This window comes from Carassius gibelio, chromosome A19 (assembly GCF_023724105.1).
Source record: "Carassius gibelio isolate Cgi1373 ecotype wild population from Czech Republic chromosome A19, carGib1.2-hapl.c, whole genome shotgun sequence".
In the NCBI taxonomy this organism is placed as follows: domain Eukaryota; kingdom Metazoa; phylum Chordata; class Actinopteri; order Cypriniformes; family Cyprinidae; genus Carassius; species Carassius gibelio.
In genome coordinates, this window is record NC_068389.1 from 10,569,437 (window position 1) to 10,583,375 (window position 13,939).

At 35.4% G+C, this 13,939-nt stretch overlaps 2 protein-coding genes and 1 long non-coding RNA gene across 3 annotated transcripts; 2 read left to right on the top strand and 1 right to left on the bottom strand.

The window, feature by feature from the left end:
• The first annotated feature begins 386 nt into the window (after positions 1 to 386).
• Positions 387 to 4,406, top strand: LOC127935705 (iroquois-class homeodomain protein irx-4-B). Its single transcript, XM_052533803.1, has 5 exons — positions 387 to 833; positions 2,274 to 2,513; positions 2,633 to 2,745; positions 2,868 to 3,187; positions 3,464 to 4,406. The coding sequence occupies exons 1-5, from the start codon at positions 789 to 791 to the stop codon at positions 4,066 to 4,068; spliced, it is 1,323 nt and encodes a 440-aa protein (XP_052389763.1). The 5' UTR covers positions 387 to 788; the 3' UTR covers positions 4,069 to 4,406.
• A 4,057-nt stretch (positions 4,407 to 8,463) lies between these two features.
• On the bottom strand, positions 8,464 to 11,855 carry LOC127934863 (NADH dehydrogenase [ubiquinone] iron-sulfur protein 6, mitochondrial). The gene is made up of 4 exons (XM_052532392.1): positions 11,553 to 11,855; positions 11,342 to 11,395; positions 11,102 to 11,224; positions 8,464 to 8,643 (listed from the first exon to the last, which is right to left on the bottom strand). The coding sequence occupies exons 1-4, from the start codon at positions 11,694 to 11,696 to the stop codon at positions 8,575 to 8,577; spliced, it is 390 nt and encodes a 129-aa protein (XP_052388352.1). The 5' UTR covers positions 11,697 to 11,855; the 3' UTR covers positions 8,464 to 8,574.
• Positions 11,856 to 11,900: 45 nt separating this feature from the next.
• On the top strand, positions 11,901 to 13,423 carry LOC127934864 (uncharacterized). Its single transcript, XR_008147923.1, has 2 exons — positions 11,901 to 12,065; positions 12,938 to 13,423. It is a non-coding gene; the product is annotated as an uncharacterized LOC127934864 (long non-coding RNA).
• Positions 13,424 to 13,939: the final 516 nt, after the last annotated feature.

The window sequence follows — 13,939 nt, forward strand, 5'->3', positions numbered from 1 at the left end:
ACACATACACACACATAATAGGCCTACATTTTTATGCAGGTACATCCACAACATAAGTTACTGTAATTACCAAGTCTGTTATTATTGATGTAAGGCGTATTTTACACAGCACTGGACAATTTTTATTTTTTATTTTTTTTTATAGATAGATATCGATCTGAGAATGTATGAATTTTATGTAGGTTTTATTCCCCCCCAACCAGTTCAGTGTTATTTAATGGTGCAAAAGTGTTTGATAACTACATAGAAAGGCAATTATGGTAATGGTTTCTGGGCGGTCATCAATCATGTGCGATCGAGCTGTCTGTGCTGGAGTCAGATCTGTGATTGGCTGCTGGCGGGCAGGAAACTGAACACATCCTCATTAATGTGAGAGACCCCCGCGGGCTCTTCACGAGGACACGGGCGCATCGTCTGACTCTGAACTTAAACAGCGGCTATATAAAGTGTCCCGCTATGTGAACAACAACTTTTGGCGTGATTCGCGACAATTCGCGTTTGTTATCTGGAGCTTTAAATCTGACGCTGTGACGTCAGAGTCTTCGGCATTTAAAACAACGTGCAACTGAGCCAACATTTGTTATGGGTTATTTTTTTCAGCTTCAAGTACAGCGCTGCACCACGCTGAATCTGTGTCATACTGCACTTTTTTGCCATTTGTATTGTGGGCTGTACAAGAGACGAACAGAAAGAAGAACGGGACGTTTAGCTCCAGTTGATGGCAGATTTTGCTGATGAACTGATGACCCGCAGCGGGACCACAGCCTCCTCTGTGCTGGACTCTCATCATGTCATTTACTCAGTTTGGCTATTCATATCCTGCAGCACCACAGGTAACTTTATTGAACACTTTAACACTTCGCTCTGCACTGCCAGATGTTAATATGATTAATTGTGAATACTCTAGCTATATTAATTAAATATAATTCAGCGATTCTTCAATTAGGAGAAGTGTTCTGACTCCTAAATTTATTTTAAAGAAATTTATTTAATCATATGTTTTGTTAAGTATAGATTAGAAAAGCTTTAAACTTTTATATTGTTATTCATTTATATTTCTAATTACTTAAATATATATATATATATATATATATATATATATATATATATATATATATATATATATATATATATATATATATATATATATATATATATATATATATATATATTTTTTTTTTTTTTTTTTTTTTTTTCTTTTTTTTTTTTACTTGATTTTAGTGTTGAAAGGATAAAATTGCCAGATTTTCTATATTCTTGACTTGACAACTTAATAATAATAATAATAATAATAACAACAACAATAAATTATTATTAAGTAAGATCTATTAACTTTCCCTTAATGCTTAATTTATATAAAAAAAGTGTTAAAATCATGGAAATTCTAAGAGATTTAACTTTTCACTTGTGAGCTATGTATAATTTTATAGATTATAAAAAAAGTTGTTCTTATTTTTATATATATTTATGATGAAACTGAGAAATGACAGGGTGGCATATTTTTTGCCAGAACAGCAGAATGACAGATCTGAAGATTATAAATGTAATTCATTTAGGGATTGCACAATCAAAATTCTTAACATGAGTTTAGTAAATTAAATTTAAATCAAATTATATTAAATTAATGCATTTAGAAGAGGCTTTTATCCAAAGCGACTTTCAGTGCATTCAGGCTAACTATTTTTGCCTATAATTTAGTAGACATCCTTTCCAAAACGATCAGTGATGTATTTGACATCTTAATTTATAAACAATAATTTTGTGTTATTTCTTTAAATCATTTTAAACATAATAATTTTACTGCTAGCTAACATATTAAATCAGCTGGTGAAAGACTAAACTTTTTGTCAAAAAAAAAAAAAAAGGAAAAATTTAACTACTATCATACATCATTACCCTCATTATTTTTTAAATCTACACCACATCATATTATTCCAAAACCCACATCAAGGCCATGATCAGATCTTTATTCCATGACTATATTAATTTCAATTATTCAATAGAAGAGTATTTAACAAAATGTCATGTCATGTCAAGTGTCCCTAATCGAAGAATCACCCAAGTGCATTGAAGCAGTAACTCCGTAACATCAAACCAAATGTTTTTTGTTGTTGTTGTTGTTAACTCTCTAAGTACATTGACCGTAAATGGGGATTGCACTGTAGACTAATGTTCTTTTAACTAATTTAAAGTCATTAATAGTCTAAGTGCAGAAATAAGTTTTCCATACTTTTCAAGAACATGCTAAAGCTTCTTTGTCCTTTCTTTGGCAGCTTTTAATGTCTTCTAACAGCCTGAGCGCTTGCTATGAGTCTAGTGGTTCCCTGCTGGACTCTGGAGTGGCAGCTTCTCCTCAAACCTCGCTTTATTGCCCTGTATATGAAAGTAGGTTTGTGGCCTCCAGCCGTCATGAACTGATCCCTAATGCAGTCTATGGCAACTCCTGTTCAAAGAGTCACGGTTATGATACCTGCAGCACTTATGGTCCAGATTCAGCCTCGTATTATCCACTGGTATGCATTTTATTTGTTTGTTTCAATAATAAAAAAAATATGCTATTTGGGGTGAACATTACCTGCACTGTCCAGCGACGCCACAGAGCGTTATTTCATTTTTCATTTTTTCATATTAGGGTAAACTCAGTGAGAAAGATGGAGTGGCAACAGGACATTCGACAGTCACGCAAAGCCCTGCGTACTACCCTTATGACTACCCAGTTGGACAGTACCAGTATGACAGATATGGGTAAGAATGATCCCGTCCTTATTGTTATTCTGGTTGCATCAATGGACTGTTTGCACAAAAGCTGTATTTGAAAATTCTGTATCCAGTTTTTAAACAAATACACTTCTTCTCATGTTCTTTAGATATAGATCTGTAGATGTGGCCACAAGAAGGAAAAATGCTACCAGAGAGACCACCAGCACACTGAAAGCGTGGCTGCAGGAGCATAAAAAGAACCCGTACCCCACCAAGGGCGAGAAGATCATGCTGGCCATCATCACTAAGATGACCCTTACACAGGTGTCCACCTGGTTCGCCAACGCACGGCGAAGACTCAAGAAGGAAAACAAGATGACGTGGTCACCACGCAACAAGACCTCAGATGAGAAAGAGTGTGATGACGATCAAGAAGATATGGACGAATCGCAGGAGGAGCCAATAAAAACCGAACAAGAATTCAATGGTTTGTTGCAAGCTTTTTGATATTACTCTTGGTTTGAAATGCAGATTGTGCATAAAGCCTATAGCGTTATATAAAGAACTTCAGCAAACTGTTGGCCCATTCACATCAAGAATGATAACCTTCGAAAGTTCAGAATGTGACTCGTCAACTTCCCTGTTCTCATTGTATTACAATTATTAAAACTTTGCAGTTATCATTATAGTTACGGGTCCTTTGGTGTCATGTTATATATATATGTTTTTATATTCTGTTTAAATATTTGTTTCATAACTCCAGACAACCATGGAAATGAAGATGCAGATCAACTTCACAGCGATCTGGAAGACTTCGATCTAGTGGAATCAGATGGCTCAGAGTGCGAATCGAAACCATCCTTTGTCATGCACGTTCGTTCAGAGACCAGCGAATGTCCAGATAACCATTTTAAAGAGGCTTTTCATGAATCTGTTACCGAGCTCCCGAGAGATGTCCATGAATTTAGTGAAGACCGCTTAAGAATTACCTCTGAAGACAACCAGACAACAAAGTTCTGCCTTCAACAAGGCCAAAAGACCATTGAGACCAAGCCAAAAATCTGGTCGCTTGCACAGACTGCTACGTCCTTAAACCAAGCCGATTACTCATCATGCATGCATAAAAGAACGTCGTGCTCTTCTTCAAAGTGTGACTCAGACTCAGACATAACAAAGAGGAAACAAGAGTCTCCAGTGGCCACTCTTAGAAACTGGGTTGACGGTGTGTTTCACGATCCTTTATTCGGGCACACCAACTTAAACCAAACTTTCAACAACTCAACAGAGTTATGGACTGAAGCCATGAACTCGCAGAATAACTATCATGAACACTCAGGAACTATTACTTCCTCTCAGCATACTTCATAACTGTGACGCTGTTTTTTTTTTCATACTTTTTTGGTTGCACCAAACTGAATCGTTGAGCCATCACATGCTAAGTTTGGAATTTAATAGTGCAAATGTCTCAATTATTATTTTAATTTTGTAAGCTGTTGTAAGGCCTCCTGAAAGTCTGATGAACTTTATATTTAGAAATGATCAGCACGGCAACGTAGATTTAGTATGATTGGTACCTTTTCACTTAAGAAAACATCTGGTTCTGTCTGTGTAAAAGAAAGTTATCACTGCTGTATATTTGCACCACACACAGAAGTCTCAGTTGCTGATGCCACATCCCCAGAAATAAAGAGTCATTTTGTGGAAAAAACAAACAAACATGTTCCCTGTCCATGGTGCTGAAATTCTCCCAAGAGTATGTTGGTCACTAGGATTGATTTAATTCGGTTGCATTTATTGTTTGAATGTCGTTTTTTCAAGTGGAATCACACAACATGATTTTACATACATCAGTAACTTGAACCCTTCCACACAATGTCCTTTAGACTGGTAGGTTTAGTCTCTCAGTCATGGCAAATTTAAATACTCAAGGGATCTTCCTGCTAAACTGTTAACTCCTACAAGTCTGAGCCAGTGAAGCATTGTTTTTTTTTTCATTAAGTGACTGATATGGCAAGTTGTTTTAACATTTATCCCTTAAAACTTAGTACTATCTGTTTTTATTTTATTAATATATTTAGTATTTTTTTATTAGAATTAGTTTTATTTGTATTTTTAATTACCAGTTAGTAATCCAATAGTGACTAACGACTATTTTAATGTCACTTTATATATATATATATATATATATATATATATATATATATATATATATATATATATATATATATATATTAGATTCCTATGTATTCCTATCTAATTGTTATAAGCAACATTTCTCATCACATTATTTGAATTTAACTAATTGCTGTTTACTTGTAATGATAAGTCAGAATGGCAAATTCATTTGAACTAAAAATCTTGTCAGTAAGATTTAAATGTCACTAGTACAAATTCAATACACATCTAATAAATAGGTAATAATGAATATTAAATGAGTACTAAAATAAAATAAAAAAATGTAATAGACACTAGTATCTATTTGCATACTAAAGAAAAAGTATTATGAATAATTACTAGTAAAACTAGAATGGGTATCAGAAACAGCTGGAATAGCAGGAAGTGAATAGTTGAAATCTGATCCACAAGATTCACAATTTCAATTGGAATAAGTGTAATGCTTAATTAATCTTAACTATTTCAAGTGGGAAGGATATAAACATTACTGGATTACTTGCTAGTAATTAAAAAACTACTAAAAGCAGCAAAAACATATAATAGTTAAAATGGCTTGCCATACTGTAAATAAGGGATTGGTGCCATTCAGAGGCACCCGAGACATGAGCAAACTCAGCCTGTCAAACTAGATACTAGCTTTTTTAAAACCAACTAGGAAGAAAGACAAATTGCCTTTGACAGTCTAATCCTAACCCCTGGTGAGAGAAGTGAAGTAACTTATGATTCAACAGATTCTAAATGAAGTAGACAGATTGGTCTCTCACTCTTTTCATCTTTGATCATCATTTGAAATCCCTATGGTCCAGATAAGTGGCGCAGAGTGGTGTCTCTCCACCATTAAATGTATCCGGCTTAAGATTTAAAAAATGAAGAATAGAAAAACTAAATTGTCTCAGATATTTAAAATGGTCCATTGGTGGATAGATAGATAGATAGATAGATAGATAGATAGATAGATAGATAGATAGATAGATAGATATGGATAAAAGTTCAGGTGATCAACTTGTGTGTTAATTGCAGGCTTGAAGCTTGCCCTTGATGTATTTATTTTTATTCTTTTTTTCATTCTGTTCATTCTTTCCAGTTTGAAGCTCGGGATGATGATGATAAAGTATTTATTAGAACAGAGGAGAACCTGCCACAACCTTGTATGGGATTAACGATTTTAGGCTGAATTATTCAGGACAAATTCATTCGAGAATTCCTTTCTTTTTCGGCTTTATAAATAACTTACATTTAAGGTAATAAATAATGACATCCAGGCGTTCAGTGAAGAATGTTGATGCACACTACAGAAATGGGAAAAACCATTTTCATATTCACAGTTAAAAGAGAGCTCAATTCTGATTCTGAGATCTCAATTCAATCAAAGCAGTCTTAAAGAAACGAAATGTTTTTACACTTCTGGGGACAAGTTAAAAATGTAAACTTTCTCAGTCTAAGTTAAACTATTTATTTCAGAGTTAACTGTATAACTTCCACTTTAGTTTCGAATCACAAAGCATTTTACCATACTAACACAACCCTCCAAGCATCTAATGCAATCAAGAGGTGAAGTAAAACACCTGCATTGCAGATCAAAAGAACAGTTTTTTAGTGATTTGTCTCATTCAGAGCCATTATGTTACAACAACAAAAATAACACGTGCTGAAAAAGATTTCTAAATGTTAATAAAACAGTTTTTCTTTCTTTTGGTGGTTCTCAGTCCTAAATAAGTACGCACACACATTAATTCTCTTGAGGCAATCGAAGGATCCAGCTTTGAGAAACATGACACAGTCCCCTTAGTAAAGGTCATGACTCTAGTACACGTGGCAGAAGGGAATTAGTGCAGACAATTATGTGAAGTTAGTGGTCATATCAAGGAACACTACATTTTCTTTTTGACAGTTTGGAAGAGTAGCCTAATTATAAAGAGAAGCAGCCAGTCCATTCGTGTGGCGAAAGACAGTTCTGTAAATTACATAAAATAATTCTTCAGTATATTCTAAAGGCCCGTTCACACCAAGAACACCAATGGACGAGAACGTTGTGTTTATTAGGAGCTCGCGCTGCAGTTCTGTCCTCAAATGTTCACATGCTTTGAACTTGATTTGGATTCTGATTGGGTGGAGCCTAAATAGAATACAATAATTATTATGCTGGAAAAAATGGTGATCACTTTGAAATGTTAAACAGTGCTGTGGAGCAATTTAAAACTGAAATAACGTTTTCTGAGAACCTGCAACATCCTTTTGTGTCTCTGCTGGCCCTATTGTAGCTTCATGAATAATAGAGAGCACTTTCCTATGCAGCACAATTCATCTGCTCAGTTTCACCCCAAGATTTTGCTCAGAGCTATGTTTAAACTAGCCAACTACCTGCGATTTAGATGCCTCCTGATAAAGAAAAAATCCACAGCCCTTAACGATGAAGCCTTCCTCTTACGTATCACACATACTGAACAGGACACAGCACAGATGAGGGTTAATTGGCATCACGCTGTCTCTTGCCTTCTGTCACCAGCCCCAATTATAGCAGCATGGCTGCCTTTCTCTCCACCTGAGGGGCCTCCAGCCGGAAAACTCAGTTCCACTGCATGCACCACCAGAGACCGGTCTTCCTCCACACTGCCTCAAGGCCAATTTGGCATGGCCGCGCTGGCAGAGAATACTCTTGATGAAATATATATATGATCTTCCTCAAACATGTATTGTTCCGCACTAGTGTTTCTTATCAGACTAAATCCCCATTGACATTCTCCAAACTTAGCAGGAACGAGACAGGAACGCAGCTCACCGGTGCTTAAAGATGCAGGTGGCTGTGTTCTTTCACCCTTTGCTCTTTTTTCATGTCATCCTGCCCAGAAGTGCTTCAGAGACATCGCTGAGAGTAAAATGAACACCATTTCTATCCTATAGAGTGTCGGTGTATGGAAATATCAATTTGTGTATGTGAGCATGCAGCTGACCGGTCTTATAAGGTCTTCTTTTAGATGAAGAGGACCAGAGATTTTGATTATACATGAGATATGTCGGATCATTTAGGCCACATATGCGTTACATTCTCACAAGGTACTGCACATATGCTCTCACATATAAACTGACTGAACCAAAACTGAAAGGGCATTTATGGAATTACTATATGTTATAAATATGAATTCTTCATACTAAGAAAAAAATATTCCTTTAATAACGGTTTACTCAAAGGTTCTTTACCTGCTGAAACAGCCAAAAAAAAAAAAAAACAAACAAAAAAAAAAAAAAAAACACCCACAACCATTAGTTTCATTAATTAAGTACGTTTTACAAGAGAATATGGTTTCAACCTTTCTACTTTTAAATTTGATATTTAATTCAATGTGTTACTAGCTGTTTTTTTTTATCATTTGTGTAAAAATTTAGGGTGAAGCAAATCTTAAACAGAACAGATTTTAATGCAAAAGGTAAAATCAAAGTTTTCAAAAGAATATGCTGACACTACTCATCCTATTTACATTGTAACTCTTAAGGGTTCATAGCAGACTGAAAAGACCATGTGCGCCCCCTGTCTGTAAATGCTGGAATAAACCGTGAGCACACACACACACGTTTGAAAAACCATAACAATTTAAAGTTAAAGTAATATTTTATTGTACAGAGAATAGAATCAAATATCTTCAAAGGTGAATAACGTATAGCCAACACAGAAAAAAAAGAAGAAAAAAAGACGACAATTCTTCAGTGATGATGCTTCTGCTTAAACTGCAGCCCACAATATCCACACGTGCCAACTTTTGTTTCCTTGTCCTGTGAAAAGGTTAAATTAATCAATGCATGATGCTATAATTAATATATATATATATATATATATATTTGTCAAGTGCAACAAGTATAGACAGACACGATTCTGCACATTTGATTAGTTTAACTGACTCAAGCACTTCAATATGTCAAGACGTTGAACCATGTTTTAAGCAAGGGGTGTCCAAACCTGTTCCTTGAAGGCCACTGTCCTGCAGATGCCTTGTCCAAATACCCACACTTGTGGTCTTTGCACTTGAATACTCATATCACATATTTCCTGTGTTTGGTCCAAGTGTTCAAGTTAGCATGAAGACCACAACTGTGTGTAAAACTTTGGGAGACACTTATAGTGAAGTAAAAATGTAAGAGTTTACAGAGCTTTATTTTTATTTTCAATACTTTGCATTTTAAATGTCTAAATGTTTTAAATGTCTGTTCAATAGTCCCTATAACAGATTTAATTTAATCTACAATTTAATTTTCTGGTGCTTCTAATGAAGTGATACAAAGCAGCAGGGCTCTGAACCGGTTCAAGGAACAAAAACGAAAACCAGAAACAAACAAAACTTTGGCAGGAACAGAACCAGAAACAGAAACTATATCACATTTTATAGTTCCGAACAGAATCGAAAATTTGAAATGGTCATTAACCAGTTAATAATGTTATTTGATCATTTCATTTAATATTTGAAATTTGCTGTTCAACCAGTTATAAATTCCAGTAGTATGGCTTATGCAAATGTGACTGAAGCAGATTACATAAAAAGGAATATAGGCATATACATTAATATTTCGCTTAACTCATATTGACAGATTAACGACACAAAAGAAAAAATGTGCTAAATTACGGTTCATTGTGACACGTTCCAAAGTTTTCGGAAAGGAAAATGAAACGGCAGAGAGTGGGCCCATAGTTTTCTTTATTTTGCAAAAGCTTTAGTTTTAATTATTTTGTAAAAGCTTGACAGCTTTGAATAATGTCTTGCTTCTTTATAATCAACCAGCTTTGATATGACCATCGCGCCGACCCCTTCTTATACAAGCACACACAACATAATTTAGCTATATTGAAGCCTATTCATTATCAAAATAAAATAGAATTAAATAAACAAATAAAAAAGATGTTGCGTTCAGCGTGACTTACTGTGCTGATAAAGCCGATGTGATGGAGGTTTTATGTCGATGAAAGTACAAACGCTATATAATAAATCATATTTTAGCATCCAGATACGTCGGGAATATGGAAACATTAGGATTTGTGCCGAATGAAAGAGGTAGGCATCATCTTCACCTTAAATTAATTTGTTTTTGGATTGACTTATTTTAAAGCCTAAACTTCAGAAGTTTTGAAGAGAAACTAATAACTGTTTTTATAATGTTTGTAAACAATTCGCTTTAGCCTATACAGGCATTTTAGCCTTCATTATTTCGGAAAGTAATAGTGCAAATAAAATGCGACGTGAGACGCGATTTGTTTTTTTTTTTTAATCTCAAAAACGCAATCTTATACAAGTATTGTTTTTTTTTTTTTTACAATGCAGCAAATAAAAAAAAAAAAAAAAGCTTTATTGAATATCTTAAAATTACTTTAATGTCTTTAAAGTGTTGACAGACTTGTTTGTTTCTTTAGTAGCCTGCATACATTTGGCAAAGAAGAAGTTGGCTGTGACTTAACTCAGCGGGTTATTGGCTAACGTTACCAGATCTCTCTTTTTTCCTTTTCTTTTTGAGTAAAGAAAACGCTTTACTTTATTATTACTATTATTTGGCAAACTATAGGCAAAGAAAATTGTTTTAAAAAAAAATAACGTTATTAACCGGTATTTCTTCCACCCGAACCGGTTTTACAATGGTAATAATATCAGAGGAACGCAGGAACAGGAACGTTAAAATATAGATTCTGCTCCGAGTCAACTGATTGATTTTTTTGTTTTTGTTTTCAAGCACCGCAAAGCAGTTGCGAATGTTTACAAAATAAATATCACCACTAATCACTTGCACCAATAAAACATGCAATTCTTTGTTATAATACCAAATTATATGTAATATCTAATTACTATTATTATTTTACATACATTGGAAAGGTTTACGTGACTTCTAAAGAGATCTCTGCAAAAAGTCTCACGATTTATTTCCAGAACATGATGCATGATGGGAAACACTAAGCCTCGAAAACTGCTCCGGAGCGGTATGTATAATGTAGATTTAGTGTGCATTAAGGGCATTGTGTTTTGGGGACCTGGGACAGTCTTGCACACTTACTTCCTGTCACACACACATACTCTCAAGTGGCTGAGACCACAAGTGTAGGTATTTGGACAGGGCAACTGTTTATCTCCAACCCTAATTAAACTCCTTATTCAATAATATTCCTTATTATGTATATCTACTGCTAAATTATAATCTACCTTTCTCATCTTTTCAATTGCAGAAGCTGTTCTTATAGAAAAGCCTTGTTTACCAAGTTGATGTAAACTTTGGGGTGTCCGAGAGCCCCTCCGCCTCCATCACAGGACACCACTCTGGACTCGACGCATGTCACTGGTTCTTCAGCAACCAAGCTGATGGCAAAGTTCTCATTCACCTGCACAAGATATGAACAGATCCAAGAGTGAGAAAACCACGGCAGTATGTTAGTTTCAGTTATATAATGTTATCTTCTAGTGCACCCAATGTAGTGTTGAAATAGTTTTAGAGAGACCTCTTTTTGCCTGCCGATGAATCTAGCTCTTCTCACGTCATTTTCGTCATAGACCTGCAACAGATCAAGCAGCAGCATCCTTCATCGACCAGCTGCCTCTAAATGCACAAACTAACAGTACTGCTATTAATGGGGATTTATTCCACAAGAACTGACCGTCTACTCTCACGACAAACAGGCGTGCTTTAAATGCACTAAAACTGAGCCTCACCTGTCCCGTGTGAGTAATTTTTTCCCCATAAATAGAAACTTCAACACTGTATTGCTGAGCTGGAAATGCAGATAACCTCAAGCCACCGAGCAAAGCCTTCGTAATTTTACCGAAGGACAAGACCCGTGGAAGGGTGGCTGCCATGTTTGCCCGTAATCATTACCCAACAGTCTTTGCGTTGCAAAAACGATAACGTTAGGTCTCTGCTGACCCCTGCTGGTCGAGAAAAACTTAATTCGTCTGTATTTCCTATATTTGTACGTTCAAACATTTTTCTTACGATAAATTATGCAAATTTATTTAAAACACGCACGTGTTGCTTTATGTAACAGGATAGCCATCTATTTGAATCCAGTGATTGTACTGCGCATGCGCGCGTTATGACTTTCATCAAAGTCATTACGTCACCGGAACTCGTGTTTTTTCCGTCCGACTGAAGCATGTTTCCTTCACATTGATGGTTTGGATTTAAAATTGGCTTATATAGGCGTTTCTAGTGGCATTTTTAGACAGGTATGTGATGCATATTTTTGTCTGTATGTCTGCCTTACTCACTGAATTAAAACGAATACATTCATATGAGAAATGTATCAGATTGGCGAGCTAACTGGCTAGCGTTAAGGTTTTATTATTATTATTATTAGTATTTTAATGGAGCTTTTTACATAAACTCTCAGTATTTACATATATGTGGAAATGAGATTAGCATTGTAGCATGCAGCTCTGAATAGGAACAAAATTAAGAATGAAAATGAATGCCAGTTGTGACCCAGCACATGGGACAAAACATTTACCTGCTGTTAGTTTTTAAATAAATAAATAGATAAATAAACCAGAAATGATCACTAGAATGTTCTTTACCTTTACTTTTCTATTATATCCAAATTATAAAATTTTCTCCAGTTCCCTGCACGAAGTCCTCATATCCAAATGCTGTGTAAAATTTAAAATAAAGAAAATAAATATCTATTTTAAAGAAACTATATTCATACTATATTTGTCTGTTCACCATTAAATATATGAGTCAAGACCTATTTTTGTTAATATTTTTTAATATCAAAGACAGCGTTCATCCAGAAGTTTGTTTTCTGCATCACAACCACAATATTTACAATATGTTATGTATGTTTCCTAATTTAAAGAAGATCGTATTAGCAGCTACCAACACCTGAAAATAATATAGATAGTTTAATTCATATCTGATTGCGTTATATGGTTCTTTTTTCAGTGTCGTAAAACTTCCCGGAAAGAGCTGTAAAGCTGGTTTAAATGATTCTGAATTTTACATTAATTCACATGTTCAGCTACTACAGTAGTAAGTGTGAGAATCTGAATTGGGGGACTACGTTCATACACCTGAATGTTGTGATGTTCTGCTTCACTAGGTGTCAACAGCATGGCACCGCTGCTGCTCCCGTGTCTTGTTGGTTCCCTGACACGCCAGTTGTCCCGTGTTGCCAGATGTGCTGCTTTCGGCTCCTTACCTGCAGCAGGTGCACAGAGATGCATCTCCACCATCACAGCTGCAGCGGTGAGATTCAGAGGAGCCATCAACCCAATGTGGGAGCCACCCGGAGCATTCCTCTCACCTCTGCTTGGACAATGCCAGCAGCTCCTGTGTGTACAACCATATGCTGGCATGAAGACTAAAACCGCTCTCAAAAGACGCTGCAAAGACTGCTTTTTCGTCCGCCGCCGTGGAAGGCTGTTTGTTTTTTGCAAATCCCACCCCAGACACAAGCAGCGGCAGGGGTGAATTAATTGAGACCTTAATGTGAGACTGACTGAGACTTGAGAATCACTCGAATGGTGTACTGAGCATGTAAAGATCAATAGAGTTTCTAATAAATGTTGACATCCTCATCTGAAAAGATGCTTGAAGACTGAGTTATATTTTCAGGAGCACTGCTGTTAACTAAACCTTATTTACATGTGTAAACCCATTGAATTAAAATGTAATATTTTTTAAAAGGCCATTTTGAATCATCCTTATGTTTTGTGCAAACTTCCTATGAATCTGTGTAGCATCTCCTTTTGAAGATGAAACTGTGAGTGAATGCAGTTTGCAGCTTGAACTAAAATATAACAATAACCTATCTATAAATAGGTTATCTATAGATAGGTAAAAATGTATAGCCGGAATGCACTGTATGTAGCTTTGGATAAAAGCTTCTGCTAAATGCATAAATTTAATTTAAAATTTAATTTAAATTTAATTTCTAAATCACAGGGATGCCACAATTTCTAACAATAGAATTCTTGGTCTTCTTTTTTTTTGGTTTGGTGAGTGCGATGTTCTTAGAACTTTGGCTAATGCCAAAAGTTGAGCAAATGTTGTCCCAGAAACATTAATATAATGTTTATTTGTTTTTCCAGAATTATCAGAG

Excerpts from the sequence above, each read along its gene's own strand:
- LOC127935705 (XM_052533803.1), top strand. The coding sequence starts at position 789 with ATGTCATTTACTCAGTTTGGCTATTCATATCCTGCAGCACCACAG. Across the intron at positions 2,514-2,632 it reads CAGCCTCGTATTATCCACTG|GGTAAACTCAGTGAGAAAGA; the intron begins GTATGCATTTTA and ends TTTTCATATTAG. Across the intron at positions 2,746-2,867 it reads TACCAGTATGACAGATATGG|ATATAGATCTGTAGATGTGG; the intron begins GTAAGAATGATC and ends CATGTTCTTTAG.
- LOC127934863 (XM_052532392.1), bottom strand. The coding sequence starts at position 11,696 with ATGGCAGCCACCCTTCCACGGGTCTTGTCCTTCGGTAAAATTACGAAG. Across the intron at positions 11,225-11,341 it reads TCATCGGCAGGCAAAAAGAG|GTGAATGAGAACTTTGCCAT; the intron begins GTCTCTCTAAAA and ends TATCTTGTGCAG. Across the intron at positions 8,644-11,101 it reads CCAAAGTTTACATCAACTTG|GACAAGGAAACAAAAGTTGG; the intron begins GTAAACAAGGCT and ends ACCTTTTCACAG.